The sequence below is a fragment of the Bufo gargarizans genome, chromosome 3 (genome assembly GCF_014858855.1).
Source record: "Bufo gargarizans isolate SCDJY-AF-19 chromosome 3, ASM1485885v1, whole genome shotgun sequence".
NCBI lineage: Eukaryota > Metazoa > Chordata > Amphibia > Anura > Bufonidae > Bufo > Bufo gargarizans.
This window is the reverse complement of record NC_058082.1, coordinates 89740395-89763047: the sequence shown is the minus strand read 5'-3', so window position 1 is coordinate 89763047 and position 22653 is coordinate 89740395. Positions and strand designations below refer to the sequence as shown.

The window sequence follows — 22653 nt, the reverse complement described above, 5'->3', positions numbered from 1 at the left end:
CTGTCATAGCTGTGTGGGTAAATGCCTTGCCTCTGATGTGTGAAGGTCGCGAGTTCGAATCCCAGGAGAAACTTTTAGACATGCTAAATGAGATTTAAATACACCAGGGTCTCGTAGCTCAGAGTGTGTGCCTGTCAGCCCGGGCCCCGAAGCAGTCGCTTCCCCGTCACTGCACAATATGTTATTCTGCGGCAGGCCCCCATCCCGACCGGGCCCTCGGACCATGTCTGAAGTGCCCGACCGGTCAGTCCGCCCCTGGCTACCCTATTAGCCTGACCACCTCTCACCTCATCAGATTGTCCCTCTTCTCCTTCCTCCAGTGTGGATTCACCATAGACTCTGATCCTGAGTCAGATCCTGCACTCTTCCATAATGGTAGACATATAGACAGCCTTATCCTGTCTGTTAGTCATACCTTCTATTCAAGTATAAATGCCCTATAGTCAACAGCCCTTGTATTGCCCATCAGTCTTAGTTAAAATATGCACTGCCAGAAAATGTAACAAGAACACACTGAACACTAAGGGCTTTTTCACACGAGCATGTCCCTTGCGGTAATCACGCTCTGTGTGAGAGAGGGATTGTGCTTTCTGGACTTAGGAAATGCACAGCATTATCATAATTGATAATGTTGTGTGCCTCTGCCTGACCTTTCTGTAACAGAATCATATTGACAGCTTTAGGCCAGTAATTCCGTTACAGAAAGGTCAGGCAGAGGCACACAGCATTATCAATCATGATAATGCCGTGCGCTTCCCAAGTCTAGAACGCATGATCCCTCTCTCACACGAAGTGTGGTTCCCTAAAGGGACATGCTCGTGTAAAAGGGCAATTGAGCTGGGATTGACAAAGTGTAAACTGCTAGTGGTGCTTGGTCAATGATCACACAACCAAGGTTCTGCAGCAGGATATATGTTAAGGCAGGGTCACAATAATACCGGATAGCATGTCTCCTTGCTGTGATTACAGGCTGCCACTTTGGACCCGAAGTTCAGCCAAGGTGGTTAGCTGCCTTGCATGGGAGATCTGTTGTCCCATCATGTCCCAGACATTCTCAATGGGTGAGAGATCTGGTGATAGAGCTGGCGAGGGAAGCTGCTGGATACCCTGAAGAGCCTATTGTGTAGCGTGGGCAGTATTTGGGCAGCTTTGTCTTGTACGAACACCACGTCTCCCGAGTCAAAAAAGGCAGTAGGATGGGTTTAATGATGACCTGGACATACCAAAGGCTGGTCAATGTTCCCTTCACGAATACCTGATGGGAATGGGCATGGTGGCTAATGGTGCCCACACCACAACACCTACTGTTGGACTTGTGTGTCTCAACATTATGCATAATAGCAGTACTGGTCATCATTACTACCAATGCAGAACTTGCTTTCATCATTGAGCCTACCATTCATTGATGGTGATGATCACAGTTTGCTCCTATTTGGCCTATTTTTCCAGTTCTAGGAGACACACTGTGAGGGGAGTGGGGCTGCTGTCTTATGTACTGAAAGGAAGAGTACGGTGTAGTAGCTGTCCAGGCGGTAGTGGCTCATCAAGCAGTTTGTGTGGACTCAACAGTGTGTCTTTTGCTGGCTCCTTAAGATTTGTCCACGCCTATTTCAAACTGTGTTGACATATTTCCAGGTTTCCCTCTCACGCACTAAGAACCAAAAACGTCATTTATTACAAAGATCCAATTTTACCCAAGGACATGACCGAAGATATTGTCGTCGTTTGCCATTTTAATGATCCATCAGACTTTTATGTCCATCTGGTAAGTTTAGTAAATGAGGGGGGGGGGGGGGGGGGGGGGGAAGAGAGAGAGTATTTGGGTGAACACTTGTGCCTCCTTGTGTTTTCAGTCGGTGGGGGTCTCGGCACCCGCACCCCGCACATGATGTGTCTAAAGTTTTTGAGACTGCAGTCACCCTTCAAAAACAGCATGATTTCGTTCTCTTGTGGTTTTATTGATTCCTATTATTTCACATCTTGACCGTCTTTAGGTGGGTGGAACAGATTACTTAGACGTTGTGAGCAGGATTCAGGAAGTGTACAACAGCAAAGATGCCGAGGACTGGCAAATTCTGTACCCAGTGGAGGGTCAACCTTGCATTGCTAAATATGATATTGAAGATGAATATTGGTACAGAGCAGAAATTGTTGGTAAGATTATCTTTGCATAATGTAGTCGAGCTCATCAGAGCACAAGTAAGCTGTCATTTTTCTCAAGACTAAAGTTATATGTATTAGATACAGATATTAAAATATAGCCACTGTGGGGGCATACTCTTCTTGCTTAGACGGTGATGATTGGGAAGATCTACAAGCAGTAACTCAGGCTTGTGGTACTTTACCAAATAATATGATGAAAATAAAGCCGTTCTGCAGGTGTCATGTGATCTCTACCAGTGCTGCTGATTGGATGAGGACGACAGTATGATCCTTTTTATGACTCCTGCTTTCTGACACCAGACAGTACCACATGATCCTTCACCACCAAACCCCAGCGCTGGCAGAGGTCATGTGACTGCAGAAACAGGTAGCGCTTTACGTTCAGTCTCTTGCTTGGCAGTCTAGGGGCTTTTTACTGATAATGCTACCCGCTATTAGATTTTAGTATCACATTGATGCCTTTATTTTAAAAGATCTTAGACTACAGTTCCCAGTATGCTCCTTTCACTTCTGTGAGAGTTCTGAGTAGAGCAGAGCAAGTGGGCTTTCTGGGAGTTGTAGTTTCACAACAGATTGGAGTGCTGGAGGTTGCCTACCCCTTTTGTAGAGCGTGTGTTTTTAAATTATATTAAGTACTTTGTGATCCTATACAGTTGGGGGTGGGGTGAATGCTATTGGGTATTTCCAGTTTCGTTACAGGGATTTTAATTTTTTTATTTTTTATCTTTTTTTCCAGCTTTACCTAATTCTCAAGAAGCTGTCATAAGGTATGTTGACTTTGGCAATATTGCCAAAGTTGATGTTGCAGGTTTGAGACCTTTTATGGAAGAATTCATGGCATTACCACGCAAGGTAAATACTGTTTGTTCTGAGGAAACACTCTAAAGATGAATCTATTAATGTCTATTATGTATTAATTAAGGTTACATTTATACATATATTTAAAGATATGCACCTATGACACTGGCTGACCTGTTACATGTGCATTTGGCAGCTGAAGGCATCTGTGTTGATCCTATGTTCATATGTGTCCGCATTGCTGAGAAACATGTTTTGATATGTGCAAATAAGCCTCTAGGAGCATCCGTGGCGTTGTCGCTACACCTATAGACTCTGCACTCTCTGCAACTGTTACGCCCTTACGCACTTTGATTGACAGGGCCAGGTTTAATGATGTTTTCACCAAAGTGGAGAGGGCATGGTAGTGGCAGCAGTAATGCCCCCGTTGCTCCTAGAGGCTCATTTGCATATATTAAAACATCATTTCCTGAGCAATGCGGGCACATATGAACATGGGACCAACACAGATGACTTCAGCTGCCAAGTGCACATGTAACAGGTCAGCCAGTGTCATGGGTACAAATCTGCTGACAGATGTGCTTTAAACGGGATGTCCAGGATTTATTAATTGATGACCCATCCTCAGGATAAGGCTACATTCACATGACCGTATGTGTTTTGTGGTCCGCAAATTGTGGATCCGCAAAAAAAAAAAAAAAAAAGGGATTATATTCCATATGGCATCCTTTTATCTTTTTCTTTTTTTTTTTTTTTTTGCGGATCCATTGTAAAAATGCCTATCCTTGTCAGTAAAACGGACAAGAATATCTTTTTTGTGGGGCTAAGAATGAACATACAGATGCGGATAGTACACAGTGTGCTGTCTGCATTTTTTCTGGACCCTTTGAAATGAATTGGTCCGCATCCTATCCACAAAAAAAAAACCGGAACGGACACGGAAACAAAATATGTTTGTGTGAATGTAGCCTAAGTAATCAGTATCTGATTGGTGCGGATCCGACACCTGGGACCCCCACCATTCAGCTGTTTGAGAAGTCACCAGCACTCGCAGTAGCGCCGTGGCCTCTCGGCTCACCAAGCACGGCGCTGTACAGTGTATAGCAGCTGTGCTTGGTAGCGCAGTACATAACTTCAATGGGGCTGAGCTGCTCCTAGGCCATGTTTCTCATGAATGTGTCGTCACATTGCCTAGACTGAGCTGCTGCTGCGAGCATCGGTGTCTACTCAAACAGCTTATCGGCAGGGGTCCCAGGTGTTAGTCCCCCACGATCAGATACTGATAACTGATCCAGAGAATAGGTAAACAGTTAAATAATCACAGAAAAACCTTTTCTTGCCCATATTCTTTGGGGGACACAGGAACCGTGGGTATAGCTATGTCCCCTATGAGGCGTTGACACTAGGCAAAAGCTGTTAGCCCCTCCCCTTGCAGCTATACCCCCTCCAGCCTGGAGAGAGAGCTTCAGTTTTAGCTTAGTGTCATAGGAGGCAAGACCTCCCTGCCTTATGCAGGGCGGCTTACTTAGCCGTTTCTTTATTTTTCCTTTTTCCCTTTTAGGTTTGAGCAAACAGAGTCGCCTAGCCTCTCTGTTTTCCCGGGGAGCGAGGCCTGTGTCTGAGTCCCTCACCGCTCGACCTCCCCACAGAAGCAAAAGGAGGATCCAGGGCAGCCTCGCTCCCCTGCTTCCCGCCAGCCATGGGGTCATCTAGGTCCGTCAAGAAGAAGACCCTCCCGCCATACCAGACTCTTGCCACTCCGGTGCCAGCAGCTGAGGAGGTGACCCTGCTGGAAGAGGTGACCTTGAGGGTCCACTTGGGGAGGGTGAAGTGAAGAGGATGAAGATGAGGTGAGTACACGGGACTAGGTAAGTATGGTTAACCATCTCCCTCTTCCCCTTGGCAGCATTCTTTTTCAGGTCTGTAGGGTTAATGGGCACTGGGCCCCACTTAGTAGCCCAGGACCCCTAAGGACAGGCTCCTTCACTCCCCCTCGGTGTTCATGGTATCTAGGCACATAGGGGGTTAATCCTCCCCGGCTACTTGCCAGGGGGCTTGGAATAATCGCGCTTACCAAGGAGGACTTCCTCAGTACAGCATAGGCCCAAAATGGCTCCCTCATTCCCTCGGTGCCAATGGCTTGGGCACATAGGGGGTTAATTTCCATGTCCCCCGCCTAACAGGCGGCAGAACAGGCAAGGAGGGGAGCGGATAAATATCCTGCTCCCCGATATCAGACGCCATGATTCGCCCTTTCCGGAAGCGGGCGCCAGGCGCCGCTCCGAAAGAGGTTAATGCCTGCACCGGACGTTATCTCGGCGCCGCGACCCTTATTGTCATGGGGCCGCGGGGTGTAGTTCAGCCGGGCGCCACAGGGCAGCGCATTACACCTTATTCGTTCGGCTCACATAGGAGGTCCTCCAGGTTCCCGAAGGGGGAAGCGTTTTTCTCCGGCCCACGGGGTGGGCTCCCCCGGCCGGTGTGTACAGTCCTGGCCAAAAGTTTTTGAGAATGACACAAATATTCGTTTTCACAAAGTTTGCTGCTAAACTGCTTTTAGATATTTGTTTCAGTTTCTGTGATGTAGTGAAATATAATTACTCGCACTTCATACGTTTCAAAGGCTTTTATCGACAATTACATGACATTTATGCAAAGAGTCAGTATTTGCAGTGTTGGCCCTTCTTTTTCAGGACCTCTGCAATTCGACTAGGGCATGCTCTCAATCAACTTCTGGGCCAATTCCTGACTGATAACAACCCATTCTTTCATAATCACTTCTTGGAGTCTGTCAGAATTAGTGGGTTTTTGGTCCCCGAGCCACTTAGAGCACCGTGCCATAAGGCAAAAGTGATAACTATCGTGCTGGAAAATGCATTGTTCTTCACCAAACTGTTGGATTGTTTGAAGAAGTTGCTGTTGGAGGGTGTTTTGGTACCATTCTTTATTCATGGCTTTGTTTTTGGGCAAAATTGTGAGTGAGCCCCACTCCCTTGGATGAGAAGCAACCCCACACATGGATGGTCTCAGGATGCTTTACTGTTGGCATGACACAGGACTGATGGTAGCGCTCACCTTTTCTTCCTCCGGACAAGCCTTTTTCCTGATGCCCCAAACAATCGGAAAGAGGCTTCATCGGAGAATATGATTTTGCCCCAGTCCTCAGCAGTCCATTCACCATATTTTCTGCAGAAGATCAATCTCTCCCTGATGTTTTTTTTGGAGAGAAGTGGCTTCTTTGCTGCCCTTCTTGACACCAGGCCATCTTCCAAAAGTCTTCACCTCACTGTGCGTGCAGATGCGCTCACACCTGCCTGCTGCCATTCCTGAGCAAGCTCTGCACTGGTGGCACTCCGATCCCGCAGCTGAATCCTCTTTAGGAGATGATCCTGGCGCTTGCTGGACTTTCTTGGATGCCCTGAAGCCTTCTTAACAAGAATTGAACCTCTTTCCTTGAAGTTCTTGATGATCCTATAAATTGTTGATTGAGGTGCAATCTTAGTAGCCACAATATCCTTGCCTGTGAAGCCATTTTTATGCAACGCAATGATGGCTGCATGCGTTTCTTTGCAGGTCACCATGGTTAACAATGGAAGAACAATGATTTCAAGCATCACCCTCCTTTTAACAGGTCAAGTCTGCCATTTTAACCCAGTCAGCCTGACATAATGATCTCCAGCCTTGTGCTCGTCAACATTCTCACCTGAGTTAACAAGATGATTACTGAAATTATCTCAGCAGGTCCTTTAATGACAGCAATGAAATGCAGTGGAAAGGTTTTTTGGGGATTAAGTTAATTTTCATTGCTAAGAAAGACTATGCAATTCATCTGATCACTCTTCATAACATTCTGAAGTATATGCAAATTGCTATTATAAAAACTTAAGCAGCAACTTTTCCAATATTTATGTCATTCTCAAAACTTTTGGCCACGACTGTACATCTGTGCACCTCTGCTGGTCCTTCGGCCGACCGGTAGGGCTCCTTCCCTGTCGGCCCCGCATTCACTTGGACCCGGCTTCGCGGCATGCATAGGCCGCAAAGTTCCGGCCCAGATATGGGGGGGAGCAGCGCACTAACGCGATTTTTCTCGCCTAAGCGGTCCCCCGCCTGACCGGCTACTACTGTATAGGCCAGTACAGGTTTTTTTGTGGGGTTTAGAAATGCAGCATCAACCCCTTCCTTCTTATCCAGCCTTATCACGCTGGTAGCTCTGTGGTAATGCCTTACACCATGTCCAGGGTATCTGTTCAAAATCCCCTTTCAGCCTTAAAATATGTAACATTAACTATGCGGTACCAGAGTGGGTCCGTGCACCTTCTGGACTCTGGAGGAGCAGCTGTCGGGTTGATATCCCTCCACCAGTGCAATACGGTAAAGGACCCCTGAAGGTTCCCAATCCGCCCTCCGGGACCGCTTAGTTGATAATCCTTCACCTGCGCAATCTAGTTCCCAATCCACCCTCCTTGGTCGTTTTGTTCATAATTCTCCATTTGGCGGACCTCTGGATGTCCCAATCCACCCTCCGGGGTCGCTTGGTTGATAATCCTTCACCTGCGTAAATCGCAATCCGATGGATGGGCCTCTAGAAATTCCCATCCCACCCACCGGGTAGTTTGGTTGATAAGTGTCCGCCTGCGCAGTCCGCAACTGCCAGAGGCGAGATTCTGAGGGGTAAACCTACGTGCAAGCGGGCCACAGCGGGTCGTCTTTGTTCCTTGAATATCTCGCACCCCCACCCTTCCTCCCTGGGTCACGCTCAGAGCACCCTCCCTCCTGGAGAAAGTCAGTCCGAGAGAGGGGGGAATCACTGATTCAGACCCTGACATCAATCGTCTATGGTGGCCATCAGTACTGTCGTATACATTACCCCCTTCCATAAGCGGAGTTATTGCACTTCTACGGGATACAGTACTTGCCTTATACATTCCCCTGCTATTGGTGGACTAATTACAATAACACGGGTTCAGTGCCGGACGTATTTGTTCCCACTTCTGTAGGTGGCAAAATGGCATCTCTGCTGAGTTCAGTACCTGCTGTATGCATTACCTTCCATAGGTGACGTGATGACATTATCACTGGTTACAAGGTGTGCTGTATGCATTACCCCCTTACTTAGGTGCAATAATTGCACTCCCACATGGTACAGGACTCGCCATATTCTCTAGTTCCACCGTGGGCATTAATCCCCCTTCATAGAGCATTCCACTTCTTAGGTGGAGTAGTTTCACTACCATTGGATACAGTCCCGACTGTCGTACTATCCTTTACATAGACGGAGTGTTGCACATCACCGTGCTTCCTGTTGCATTACCCTCTTCCACAAGTGATCCACTAGTGGGGGAACTAATTAATCATCTTATGATGCCTTAGCTTATTCCAAGTGGGACGTAGCATCAGTTGGTATCCGTGAGTGCCCGATACTCTTCATCTAGTAGTATATGGATGCTGCAAGTGGATACGGTGGCTATTCCACATTGTATCCTTCTTTCTTTGGTGCTGGTTTTGGGCAAGATTATATCTTCCTTTGCCTTCTCAGGTGGTTACCTAGCATCACCTATGTGTCCTGTGGGACCCTCATCTCCATTGGCCTCCTCTGTGTTAGTCGGTCATGATATTGTTCGCAGCAATGCGTAGTGCGTGCACCATTGCACATAATATGGTGTTTACGTTCCATCGAGTCGAGTGTGTTTTCACTGACCTCTATATTCTCTATCCACCACTCCTCCTTCTCTGGAAGTTGGTTCTGCTAGCACTCTGGTTTAGCTACTACAGCGTGTTCTCCACAGGTGCAGCTTACGCTAATGCTAGAGTTCGTGGTCGCTGCAGTGGGGTGTCCCCCTCAGGTAGGGGGTCCATCTCTGGCGCTAGCTTTGGCAGTTGCTCCTGTTCAGCGCCCTTCCAGGTAGTTTTTACATTAGCTCTACTTCTCTGGAGCAGTATGGTACATGGCTTCTACGGGAAAGTCAGGCCTCCCCCCTCAGTTTTGCACTGTCGGGCGAGCGCTAGCTACTACTGGGGGATTGGTATTGCCTTACCACTCCATACTAGGGTTCTTACTGCACAGCTCCTTCGTCAGGTGGTGGACTCTTCTAGCACTGCATTTGGTGGCTTATACGGGTGGCCCCTCCTCTGCTGAGGTATAGGGCTAGCAATACAGTGGACTCCCCTTGCCTGGCTTCCTCCTCAGGCGGAGTTTTTTGCACAGCCATCATATCCTGGCTACTTCTGTATAGCGCCAGTCTCAGACGGGGAATGAGCTTAGACCTAGCCTATTCCTCTCCTTCTGTCTTTTCCTCATCTGGCTCATGGTTCATAGCCACCCCGCAAGCCTTGGTAGCCTCTGCGTTACTTCCTTCCCTCATCCGCATGCACGAGGCATTCGTTCGTTGGCCGTCCATTTCCAGACATGCTCCGGTCCCGACCGCTGGACTGTGGTGCCCTCCACATCCCTCCTTCTACAGGGAATCCCTCCCACTATGCGAAAGCTTCCCTCCTCTCCTGAGTAGGAGATCTTGGCAGGAGTTCTCACTAACTTACGTGTCTCCCCTAAGTTGGAGGGCATTCCGATAATCATAGTCTCTCCTGAATGGCCCCGTCGCTCGTGGTACGCTGACCTCGTTCTCCTTCTAGAAGACATCCCTTGGTCACTGCCACTCAGAAACTACCTTTTTTTTTTTCTCAGGGTCCGGTCTTCCATCTGCATTTAAGGTCTCTACGTTTGACGACGTGGCTATTGAAACCACCATTCCGTATTTTTTATATATTTTTTTTTCCTCTTCCCACGGTCCTGTCCTTCTACAATCAGGGTTGGACCTTGGATTAGCCCTTCGTGCCTTGAAGGGTCAAGTGTCGGCACCTTCTGCCCTAGGGGACACAGCTTTTCCAGAGTCCCCTGGGCCATAAAACCTTCCTTCAGGTACTGACCCATACGGTTCTTCCGTACCGTCCTCCTCTACTGCCTTGGGTTCTGATTATAGTCTTCTCAACGCTCCAGACTTCTCCCTTGAGCCCTTGCAGGAGATCTCACTCCGACTCCTGTTCTGGAAGGTAGTATCTCTCGTAACTGTCACATCCATCTGATGGGTGTCCGAGTTGGCGGCGCTGTCCCGCAGAGAACCCTTTCGTGTTTTTTCACAAGGATAAGGCGGTTCTCCGACCCATTCCTTCTCCCGAAGGTGGTCTCTGACTTCCATATCAACGAGACATTGCCCTTCCCTCATTGTCCCTCTCCTTCACACCCTAAAGGAAAGGTGTTATGCCATTTGGATGTTGTCAGGACTCTGAAGATTATAGCAGCCTCCAGTTCCTTCCGGCGTACGGTTACCCCCTTTTTTTTTGTCATTTTGGGAGGTGCTTGCTAGGCATTGGTGGCCTCCGCGGTGGCAATCTCACGTTGGATTTGGGCTGCAATTGCGGAGGCACACCGTTTTCAGGGCAGGTCCCGTCCTTAGGTGTCACGGCTCACTCCACCTGACCGGTGGGCGCATCTTGAGCTCGGAGGAATCGCGCTTCGGCTGCACAGTTGTGCGAGGCGGCTACTTGGTCCTCCTGATGCACATTTACAAATCCTACCAGATGCATACTTCTGCATCGGTGGACGCTGTCTTGGGCTGCGTGGTCTTTCCAGTGGCAGTTCTTAGATGCCTGCAGGGCGCTTGCTTCCATTGGCCTAGTGTCAACGCCTCCTAGAGGACATAGCTATACCCACGGTTCCTGTGCCCCCTCCAATGAAGAGCGAGAAAGAGATTTTACTGGTAAGTTATACAAAAATCTCCTTTCTCGTGCTTTTTTCCATTGGGGGACACAGACCATGGGTATAGCTTAGAGGTATTAGTAGGAGGGACACTATGCAAATGAAAGAGCTCCTCCTCCTCGGGCTATACCCCCAGGCTCCACCAGGAGGAACTCAGTCTTTGCTTAGTGTCTGGTGAAGGAGGTTGACACCCTCTGATTCTACTCCTTTTTGTTATTTTTATTCTAGATGGGGACACAGGTCGGCATGGCGCCTTCCTGGTCCCCCGTGGAGTGCCCGCCGCCGTCTTTGGGACGTTGCCTGGCTGCCTCCATTTCCCCCCAAGAAGATAAGTGGATCCGGGCTCGACCTGTTAGCTCCGTCATCCCACCAGCTGCTGGGACGCCTGCTGCCTACCCTCCTCCAGAGCACTGTTCTCCTGGATTGGAGTCAGAAGTCTGAAGAGGCGCATCCCTGCTGGTCTGGACATCGAGGGAGCATGCTGAGCAGATAAGTGTTGCCCAATCCCTCCCCCTCCCTCTGTGTCTATTTGTCTGTGGCTACCTGGGTGAACTTGAAGAAGGATCCTGATGGGGCATTTTCTTCATTTTGGCACTGGAGTACTGGCATCTCTTCCCCCTTAAACTGTGGGCTTCAGCGCTTCTCTCGTCGGGCCTTGGCTGCTGCGCTCCCTCAGCGCCCGCCGGCAGGCCGCTCCTCCACGTGGTGTTTGTTTAAATCACGCGCGCGCTTATTTCCGCGCGCGTGCGCTTATTTTCGCGCATATTTTCGCGCGTGCGCTTATTTTCGCGCATATTTTCGCGCGTGCGCTTATTTTCGCGCATATTTTCGCGCGCGCGCTTATTTTTCGCGCGCTTTTTTCGCGCCATAATGACGCGTTCGGGGAGGCGGAGCCTCGGCATGCCGCTCTGACTCTCCTTACACCGGAGACTCTGTTTGCTCATGGCCGTGCAGCTCCTCATCACTCTACTCCGTTTTGTGCCAGGCAAGCTGGTAGCTCAGTGGTACTGCTGCTGCTGCCCCATGTCCAGGCTTTCTGAGTTCAAAGCCCCTTTCAGCCTTCAAAAATTGTTTATATTATTCTAGATGGAGACACAGGTCGGCATGGCGCCTTCCTGGTCCCCCGTGGAATGCCCGCTGCCGTCCTTGGACGCTGCCTGGCTGCCTCCATTGCCCCCCAAAGAAGACAAGTGGATCCGGGCTCGACCTGCAGCTCCGGTATCCCACCAGCTACTGGGTCTCCTGCTGCCACCCTCCACCAGAACACTGCACTCCTGGACAAGGAGTCATAAGCCTGATGAGGTGCATCCCTGCTGGTCCTGGAGTCGAGGGAGAAGTTCTGCAGGAGCAGATAAGTATTACCTGCATCCCTGCCTTACCCCCCTCCTCCACCCCTCCTCCACGTCCCTGGGGGCCTGCGGTCCCCGCTTGGGCATCTGCCATGTCCAGCGCGGCCGCTAAATTGGTCTTAGTCGCCAAGGCAACCATGTCCTTTAATCCTGTGGCGCTAACGACTCCATCTCTCTCAGTGGTCCCCACAGTGGGTGACTGACTACGAAGAGGCAGCGTGAGCGGCAGCATCCCACCTCGGATGTCTCCGTCTCTCCACCCCCCTCACCTCGCCGGTGGCGCTTGCGGACTGCTCTTCCCCCTCCCTAGGGAGAGTAATCCGAAGGAGAATTATCCGGCTCGGACGAGCCAGGTCCTTTTTGGACTATAGGGCATTTTCAAATCCTGTGACGCCAACCACCTCTCTAAGTGGTTTTCCACAGAAGACGCCCGACTACTAACAGGGAGCGTGAGCAGCAGCATCCCTCCTCGGATGGCTCTGGCTCTCCCCCCCCCCCCCCTCGTCTAGAGGCGCGTTCGGGCGACTCTCCCCTCCCTTAGGGAGCGCAGGTCTGAAGGAGAATTTCCGGCTCTGATTAGGTCATGGAGCGGGACCCCTCGCCTAAGCTCTCCACCAGGGTGGCTGACTTAGTGGTGACTGTCCGAGACACCTTTATTCTCCAAGGGGATTCTCCTCCTTCCACTGGTCAGGAGTTCCCCCTTTTTCCGTCCAGGCAGTCGGAGACTACCATGTTCCCGGTCCATGAGGGATTTTTCCGCGGTCATGTCCAGGGCCTGGGGTGGTCTTAATAAGGTTCTCGACCACCCAGCGCATGAATATACTTTCCTTTCCCTGCTGACGGCGAGGAGAGGGGTGTCCTCCCCCTAAGGTGGATCCTCCGGTGGCCGGATTAGCCAATTATGTGGCCCTTCCTGTCTTAGTCAGTTCCTCTTCCCAGGATGCTGTAGACAGACGCATAGACTCTCTTCCAGGTCCTTTTTTCGCTGGCAGCGCGTCCCTGTGACCTACCTTTCACTCAGCAGGGGTAGCCAGTGCTCTCTCGGTGTGGTTACAACACCACCACCAGGAACTGGCGGTACGAGATGCGGCTACTAACACACTGGAGTTGGTTCTCCAGATGTCTCAGGCTTCTAAGATTCTTTGCGAAGCTTCTTGGGACATTGTTTCCCTCTTTGCCCGCAGGTTGGCCATCTCTGTCACTCAGCGCGAAGAGATTTGATTGAAGGTGTGGGATGCTGACGCCTCCACCAAGCGTTCCCTTGCTAATCTCCCCTTTGGGGTTTCCAGACCTTATGGGGATCAGCTGGACGAGTTCATCTCTGCATGCCTTTTGCCGTTTCTCATCTGGTAGGCCGTCGCCTGCTTCCTCCGCTGGGGGTCTCAGGTCGCCCGCAAAGAGCCCTTCCTTTGCACCAGCCTTCCCGGCACTAGAGGGCCCAGTCAGCCCGCCCTGCTGCTCCTAGGCCTATCACATGTCCCGATTGCGGAATCCCACCATCGATTCCTGCGCTTCGCCATTATGGGTCGACACTGTCAGTTTGTCGCCCTTCCTTCGGGTTGGCGACCACCCCGCGGGTCCTTGCCACGGTCCTGGACCGCTCATGGCGCTTCTTCGTACCAGGGGCATTCCTTTGCTGCCCTATCGGGACGATATCCGGATAGAGGCCCCCCTCTCTACCGCAGACCACGGACAGCGTCCGGATCACTGTTCAGACCCTGGAACGGTTCGGCTGGCTGGTAACTTTCCCAAACTCCTGCCTCTTCCCGTCCCAGAGGCTCTCCTTCCGGAGGGTGATTTTGGACACCTCGGCTGCCTAAGTATTCTACCAGCCTTCAAGTCCTCCCAGGTCCAGGGGGCAGTGTCGCATCTGCTGCGCTCCCCGTGCCTCTCCATTCGGGAATACTTGCAGGTCCTGGGTCTTATGGTAGCCTCTTTCGAGGCCTTCCATATGCCCAGTTTCACACTCGCCTGGCGCAACAGGAGATCCTTTACCTTTCAGCGGGTTCGGGCAGCTCTCCCTTGGTGGCTGTTCCCAAAGAACCTGAGGTCGGGGAGTTCCTTTCTCGCATTCTCCTGGACGTTCGCCGCCACCGATGCCAGCATCCTGGGTGGGGGGGGGCGTTTTCCAGTCTCGCACAGTTCAAGGAATTTGGTCGGCGGCAGAGTCTCGCCTTCCAATCAACTTTCTGGAACTGAGGGCGATTTTTTCCGCTCTCTCTCTCCTATTGGACCTCTCTCCTTGCGGGCCTCCCAGTGCGGGTTCAAACGGGCAATGCCGCGGCCGTGGCCTATATCGACCATCAGGGCGGGACCCGCAGCCGGATGGTGATGCAGGAGGTGAAGAGAATTCTGACGTGGGCGGAGACGCACGTTCCGGTGTTGTCAGCAGTTTGCATTCCAGGAGTGGACAACTGGACAGCGGACTTTCTAAGCCACAACACGGTGGATCCAAGCGGGTGGTCTCTGCATCCAGAAGGGTTCGAGGAAATCTGCCACAGATGGGACCGTCCGGATGTGGACTTAATGGCGTCCGGGTTCAACAACAAGATCCCAGTGGTCCTGGCTCGCGCCCGAGATCCGGAGGCGTACGGATGGATGCGCAGGTGTCTCCGTGGCAGGACTTCAGCCTCCTCTGTTTTCCTCTCCTACCAAAGGGTCTACGCCAGTTCGAGGCGGAAGGGACTCCGACCGTTCTCATCACCCCAGAGTGGCCTCGCCGCGCGTGGTTTTTTCGGACGTGGCTCGGTTGCTGGCGGACGCCCCATGGCCTCTTCCCGACGGACAGGACCTACTGTCTCAGGGCCCGTTCTGCCACCGGAATTTGCGGTCTCTTCGTTTACCGGCGTGACTGTTGAAACCGCCATCCTGATAAAGATGGGGTTCTCGGATTCAGTGGTTAGGACCATGATCAGTCCGGGGAAGTCTTCTTCCTCCCGGATTTACTATCGTACCTGGATGGCCTTCCTATCCTTTTTTGAGGGTTCGGGGTTCCCTCCCCTTCGGTTTTCCATCTTGATGGTACTGTCTTTTCTTCAGTCTGGGCTTGTGCAGGGACTGTCGCTTAGTTCCCTGTAAGGTCAGGTTTCGGCGCGGGCCGTCAGAGGTCCCTTGCTCTTAAGGGTCCGGTGGTGACCTTTCTTCGGGGGTGGCGCATTCGGTTCCCCGTATGTTCCCCCTTTGTCTCCTTGGGATCTCAATTTGGTTCTGCGCGCTCTGCAGTCGGCCCCCTTCGAGCCTTTGAGGAGGGTCTCTCTGACTGTTCTCATCTGGACTTCCTTGTGACCATAGCTTCTGATACAGCTACATAGCGTGGTGATTAAAGTTCTGGGCTATTATGCAGTGACTGTGAGTTCACGTCCCATCACGAGCTTTTAAGTCAGACTGGTGTCGGAGCTGGCCGCTCTTTCCTGTCAGGAGACTTTCTGGTTTTCCACCAGGATTAAGTTGTGCTCCGTCCAGTCCCCTTCTTTTTGCCCAGGGTGGTCTCTCCCTTCCGCCTTGATGAGGATCTTGTCCTGCCTTCCTTTTGTCCTTCTCCAGCTATCCCCAAGGAATGCACTCTGCATTCCCTGGATGTTGTACGGGTCCTGGAGGTGTGTCTCGCGGCTACTGCTTCCGTCCGCCGTTCTTGGCGCTCTGGATCTGCTTGGCTATTTCCGCGGCTTGTCACGCTTGTGGTGGAGTTCCCCCGGCTAGAATTGCCGTTCTCTCCATTGGGGCGGAGGGGGCTTCCTGGGCAAGACGCAGTCGTGCCTCTGCGTCTCAGCTGTGTACGGCGGCCACCTGGTCGTCCTTGCATACCTTTGCAAATTTTTGTCAGTTGCATTCACTGGCTTCGGCTGATGCGGCTTTGGCCGCAGGGTTTTGCAGGCTGTGGTTCCTGTTTGACCGTTAGGGCGTTCCTCCTGGCGGTGCTGGTATTTTTTCCCACCCCATGGACTGCTTTTGGACGTCCCATGGTCTGTGTCCCCCAATGGAAAAAAGCACGAGAAAAGGAGATTTTTGTGAAACTCACCTGTAAAATCTTTTTCTCGTCTTTTCCATTGGGGGACACAGCTCCCACCCATTATTCCTGTTGCAGGAGGGGTCTTTAGTTCAGTTTTTCTGTTTCTGGTTGGACCTTATGGCTTGGTCCGATGGTTTCCATGATTTTTTCTTGCTCCTTCTCCTACTGCTTGTGCAACGCCTGAGTTCCTCCTGGTGGAGCCTGGGGGTATAGCCCGAGGAGGAGGAGCTCTTTCATTTGCATAGTGTCCCTCCTACTAATACCTCTAAGCTATACCCATGGTCTGTGTCCCCCAATGGAAAAGACGAGAAAAAGATTTTACAGGTGAGTTTCACAAAAATCTCCTTTTTCATCCTACACAGTTATATTGTAGGCATAAAGACCTATATGCAAATCAAAAGGTCACTAGCAATACGTTATAATATGCTTATTGTGAGGCCTAAGACCTCTTTCACACGGGCGAGATTTCCACACAGGTGCAATGCGTGAGGTGACCGCATTGCACCCGCACTGAATCCAGACCTATTCATTTCTATGGGGCTGTGCACATGAGCGGTGATTTTCACGTATCACTTCTGCATTGCCTGAAAATCGCAGCATGCTCTATATTGTGCACAACGCAGGCCCCATAGAAGTGAATGGGGCTGCGTGAAAATCGCAAGCAAGTGCAGATGCGGTGCGATTTTCACGCACGGTTTCTAGGAGACGATCGGGATGGGGACCCGATCATTATTATTTCTCACCCATTTCTTTGGGGACACAGGAGACCTTGGGTATAGCTCAGCTCCCTAGGAGAAGTGACACTAAGGGAAAACTGTTAAGCCCCTCCTCCAGCAGCTATACTCTCAGCCTGGAGAGAGAGACTGACAGTTTTTGCTTAGTGTCCAAGGAGGCAAGACACTCCCTGCTCTGGCGCCTGCGCCGCGGCCGTACCTGTCTTCAATTGGAGCAGGCGCACTGAGAGGCGGCCGCTCCATCCTCAATGCGCCTGCGCCGGGTGTAGATGTGACGTCATCGGCGCAGGCGCATTGAGGATGGAGCGGCCGAGCGAGCGGCCGCCTCTCAGTGCGCCTGCGCCGATTGAAGACAGGTACGGCCGCGGCGCAGGCGCCAGATTTTGAATGCAGACAGGCAGGGCCAGCAGAGAACGATTCCGTTCCCTGGCCCTGTCAATCACGATGCGGAGGGGGCGTCTTTAGGGTCGGAGGATGCGGCTGCTACCAGCAAGTAGCCGCCCTACTTGCTGGTAGCAAGGTAATTTGCATATTTTAAAAGCATGTTTTAATGATTAATTAGATCATGTAGCCATAAATCGCAGTGTAGGGATTATAAGTAAGCAAAAAAAAAAAAAAAAAAAAGGTTTAGTGGGGTGACAGAAGCCCTTTAATCTGGATCTTTTATTTTTTCAGGGACAACAGAGACACCTGGACCTCTGTTTCTCCCAGGGTCGAGTTGCGCCAGTGTCGGTCAACCGCACTGCTGCCTCCCCCACAGAAGACAAGGTGGACTAGTGCAGCCTAGCTCCCCAGTCGCCCGCACGAAAAGTCCCTCTTCCAGCGTACTGCCACTGCGGTGCCAGTAGCTGAAGGGGCGACCCTGCTGGAATGGACCGAGGGTGAAGACAGCAGGATGGTGAGAGGTGGCTGCTCCAGCCCTATAACCCCCCTCCCCTCCCCCACTGGCTACTTGGGGTCTGCTAATTCCGGAGCTTTTTTTTTTGTTGTTCTAGGGACCTGCAAGGTTCCCTTTCCCCCTCTTTATCCTTGGGGGCCTCCCAGCTACTGCGCTACCCCACTCTTGCGCTTCTCTAACCTGGCTATCGGCGCTGTACTATAAGGGCCTTGAAGATCACCGGCGCTGCGGATGTCCGCATCGCTTCTACTTCCCGGCTGGCATCAAGAAATGCGTCTGCGGTCCTTACATGCATCCGCATTTACTTCCGTCCGTTCGAGCGCACATCCCCTCTGCTCCGCCATTATTCCGGCGGGCTGCCTGCTTTCCTGGCGGGCTCATGGGCGACGGACCTCATATAATCAGCACTGCAGGTCCAGCGCGTGTTTCATAGGCGGGGGAGGGGCGCCAGCGCGGTTCATCAGGAGTTGATATAGTCAGCGCGCGCGGCAATTTCCAGCATCGTCGGCGGGGCTTATCTTCCCGCGCTTCGCTCTCTTCCCGCCTCTCTGCCAACCACCGCAGTCTGAGCACAAGGAGCCTGCTAGCCACCGCTGCTGCCTCCTTAAGGCTACTTTCACACTTGCGTTCGGGGATCCGCTTGTGAGTTCCGTTTGAAGGCTCTCACAAGCGGCCCCGAACGGATCCGTACTGCCCTAATGCATTCTGAGTGGATAAGGATCCGCTCAGAATGCATCAGTCTGGCAGCGTTTGTCCTCCGCTCCGCTCAGCAGGCGGACACCTGAACGCTGCTTGCAGCGTTCGGGTGTCCGCCTGGCCGTGCGGAGGCAAACGGATCCGTCCAGACTTACAATGTAAGTCAATGGGAACGGATCCGTTTGAAGTTGACACAGTATGGCTCAATTTTCAAACGGATCCGTCCCCCATTGACTTTCAATGTAAAGTCAAAACGGATCCGTTTGCACTATCATGAACCCAAAAAAATATATATATATTTATTTATTTATATATTTTTTTTTTTGTTCATGGTAATGCAAACGGATCCGTTCTGAACGGATCTAAGCGTTTGCATTATAGGGGCGGATCCGTCTGTGCAGATACCAGACGGATCCGCTCCGAACGCAAGTGTGAAAGTAGCCTCACCTCTGTTGGCCTCCAGCGTCAGATCTGCTCTCCTGCTACTGCTGCTCCTTGCTTCCTGAGGCTCACCTGGTAGGACTGTTAACCCCCTTCTAGCGCCAGCTGCCCTAGCCTGGGTATAGTCCTCTTTTCCTGGGTTATTTTAGCGTCATCACCAACATGTCAGATCCCACAGGGGCCCCTAAGCCCTGGTACCATGCCTGTAGAGAACCTTTTCCACAGGGCACTCTGATCCGCATTGCTCTGCATGCCAGGCCTCAATGCAGGGTCCGCCAACCGCCATGCCGCCCCCTGTTCCCTCTGGTCCACCTGACTGGGCTAGGTCCCTATCCCAGGCCGTGGAAAGTCTCACCCACATAGTAGGCCGCCTTGTAGACCAACCGCCTATCCCGCAGGCTGCCACACCCCCGTCACACCCTCCGGGTCTACTGCTTCTGCCGCCCCCTCTGATTTTCTCGCTCCCAGTGAAGCCTCCAGGGCCCTGCACTCTCAGAAGCGCTCCAGGGTAGAGTGTGTATCCTCCTCAGATGCGTCTCTCTCTCCACCACGCTTGCGGACTCAGTCGGGCCTCTCCTCCTCACAGGACATGCCTTCTGAGGGAGAATTGGCGGATTCAGATTGGGACATGGACTCGGCACTGCCGTCCAAGCTAGCCTCTGCAGTGGGTCATCTCATCGCTAACATTCGCGATACCTTTAAGATACACTACGACCCTCCCAGCACTGACCAGGCCGGCGTGTCCTATTTCGGCCCCAAAGAGGCATCCAAGGTTTTTTCTCTCCACGCCAACTTCTCTTCGGTGGTCTCTAAGGCTTGGGCTCGCCCTGACGTCCGCTTTACCGCTCCCAAAAAGCTGGACATATGTTATCCATTTCCAGCGGATTGTGTTGCCACCTGGGCGTCCCCACCTAAGGTTGACCCTCCCGTGGCCCGCCTGTCTAAGAGCACGGCCATTCCTGTGTCAGACGGCTCCTCACTTCAGTCCACCGAGGACCGTCGTATGGAGTCCCTCTGTAAAGCCATCTTTGCTGCCTCCGGGTCAGCCCTCAGACCGGTCTTTGCCTCCACCTGGGTCGCAGCTTGAACAGGAATTCGGTTCGGACGTTCCCATTGAGGACCTCCGATCCTTAGCCCAACTGATGGTTCAGGCAGGAAAATTCATTTGAGAGGCTTCTCTAGATGCGGGTGCCCTCATAGCCCGCTCTTCTGCCCTAGCTGTTTCCATCAGAAGGGAACTTTGGCTGAAGGTTTGGGTGGCGGACGCCGCCTCCAAGCACTCCCTTGCTGGGCTGCGATTCACGGGCTCCCGTTTATTCAAGACCCGTTTAGACGAGATTATTTCAGAAGCCACGGGTGGAAAGAGCACCCATCTTGCCCAGAACCAAGGGCACCACTTGAGGCCGCTCTGGTTCATCTAATTTTCGGTCCTCCTGCAGGTCCTCCGGGCCTCGACCCGCAGCCGATCTCGTTCAGGATAGGTGCTAGAAGCCCTTTTTTCGGGCACAGCCCATCTGGCGTAAGTCGAAAGCTGTTCGCTCCTCCACGGCCAAGCAGCCCTCCTCCTGAAGGTGCGTCCCCACCCACCCGGGTGGGTGGGTGGGCCTCCTCCTCCTTTTCAGGGACATCTTTCGGACTCACGTCTCCGACGCCTGGGCGCTTGAAATTGTGTCCTCCGGATACAAAATAGAGTTTGCGTCACTCACTCCGGATCGCTTCTTTCGGTCCCGTCCTCCCCGAGACCCCGAGTGTGCGGCCGCCTTCTCCGTAGTTATTGCTCCCATGCCTCAGGCGGACAGATTCAAAGGACTCTACTCGAACCTCTTTGTGGTCCCCAAAAAAAGAGGGATCGGTGCGGCAATCTCAAACTGTTAAATTGTTTTCTCCGCCTTCGGCGATTCCGGATGGCTTCCCTGGAGAACGGGGATTTTATAATGTCAATCGACATTCAGGATGCCTACCTCCATGTTCCGGTCGCTCAGTGTCACCATCGTTTCCTTTGCTTTGCGGTGGGAAACGATCACTATCAGTTCGTCTCCCTTCGGCCTGGCGACGGCTCCTCGGGTGTTCACCAAGGTCCTAGCCTCTGTCCTGGCCTTGCTCCGCTCCAGGGGTGTTTTTCTGCTGCCTTACTTGGACGACGTCCTCATCAAGGCGCCCTCCTTTTCTCAGACGTCCGCCAGAGTGGACCTCACTCTGGAGACCCTGGCACGGTTCGGTTGGCTTATCAACCTTCGCAAGTCTTCCCTGGCCCCCTCCAGACATTTTCCTGGGGATGCTGCTGGATACGGAGGCGGCGGAGGTCTGTCTTCCACTGGACAAGCGCCTGGCCCTTCACCGTTCGGTTCGCAATCTTCTTCTCCACTCCGTCCGTCCTTCCGATCCAGCATGCGGCTATTGGTGCAAGTGGTTGCCTGCTTCGAGGCGATTCTGTTCGCACAGTTTCATTCCTGCACCTTTCAAAGGGCGATCCTTTCTGCCTGGGACAAGTCGCCGGAGAGTCTGGACAGGCCCTTTCTTCTACCTCAAGTTCGGGCCTCCCTCCTCTGGTGGTTACAGACCCCTCTCCAGGGGAAATCTTTTCTTCCAATGACCTGGCTAGTGGTTACCACCGATGCCAGTCTGCAAGGTTGGGGTGGGGTGGGTTCATCCTTGGCACTTGGTCTCGATCGGAGTCCAAGCTACCGATCAACATCCTGGAATTGAGGGCGGTCTTCTTGTCGCTTCGACACTGGACTCATCCCCGGGCCATCATAAACCACCAGGGGGGCACTCGCAGCGCCACGGCGATGCGAGAGGTTACCTGCATTCTCCTCTGGGCGGAAGCTTACGTTCTGGCCCTGTCAGCTATTTATATTCCAGGGGTGGAGAACTGGAAGGCGGACTTCCTCAGTCGGACCGCCATCGACCCGGGCGAGTGTTTTTTCCGCGGATGTGGTTCGTACCACGATCTGCGCCCGGAAGCCTGCCTCGTCCAGGATTTATTATCGGATTTGGAGGTCTTACCTGGGATTCTGTGAGAATCTGGACGTTCTCCCCTCTCCATTTCTCTCTCCCCACGGTTCTGTCTTTCCTACAGTCCGGCCTGGGCCTCAGTTCCTTGAAGGGTCAGGTTTCGGCGCTGTCCATCCTCTTTCAGCGTCCCCTGGCCCCTCTCGGGCCTGTCAAGACCTTCATCCAAGGAGTGGCTCACTTGGTTCCTCCATATCGTTCCCCGATTTCCTCCTAGGACCTGAATGTTGTGCTTCCCCCTTCGAGCCGTTGCGGAAGATCTCCCTACGACTTCTGTCCTGTAAGGTCATGTTCCTTGTGGCCATCACGTCCCTCAGACGGGTGTCCGAATTGGCGGCCCTTTGTTTCGAGCCTTTTCTGGTCTTTCACCAAGATAAGGCCTTTCTCCGTCCAGTCCCTTCCTTCCTTCCGAAGGTGGTTTCCGCCTTTCATCTCAATGAGGACATCGTCCTCCCCTCTCTGTGCCCATCCCCTTCCCACTCCAGGGAACGGTAACTACACCGCTTGGATGTTGTTAGGGCCTTGAAGATTTACTTGGAGATCACCCGCGCCTTTTGGTGCACGGACTCTTTTTGTGGTTCCGGAGGGTCCGCGCAAGAGGTTGGCGGCCTCCAGGTTGGCTATCGCCCACTTCATTAAATTAGCTATTGCTGAGGCTTACCGCGCCAAGGGCAAGGGTTCCACCTTTCGGTGTCACCGCTCATTCCACCAGAGCGGTCGGTGCCTCTTGGGCCCAGAGACATCGGGCTTCGGCTAAACAATTGTGCAAGGCGGCCACTTGGTCTTCCTTGCACACC

General features: G+C 52.4%; 1 protein-coding gene across 1 annotated transcript in view; it reads left to right on the top strand.

The window, feature by feature from the left end:
• Positions 1-22653, top strand: part of RNF17 (ring finger protein 17) — a 229934-nt gene that overhangs the window by 117259 nt on the left and 90022 nt on the right. Inside the window, exons 13-15 of the mRNA XM_044288148.1 lie at positions 1636-1765; positions 1995-2154; positions 2900-3015. Of these exons, the coding sequence (XP_044144083.1) occupies positions 1636-1765; positions 1995-2154; positions 2900-3015 (406 nt within the window). The remainder of the gene's footprint in view (positions 1-1635; positions 1766-1994; positions 2155-2899; positions 3016-22653) is intronic.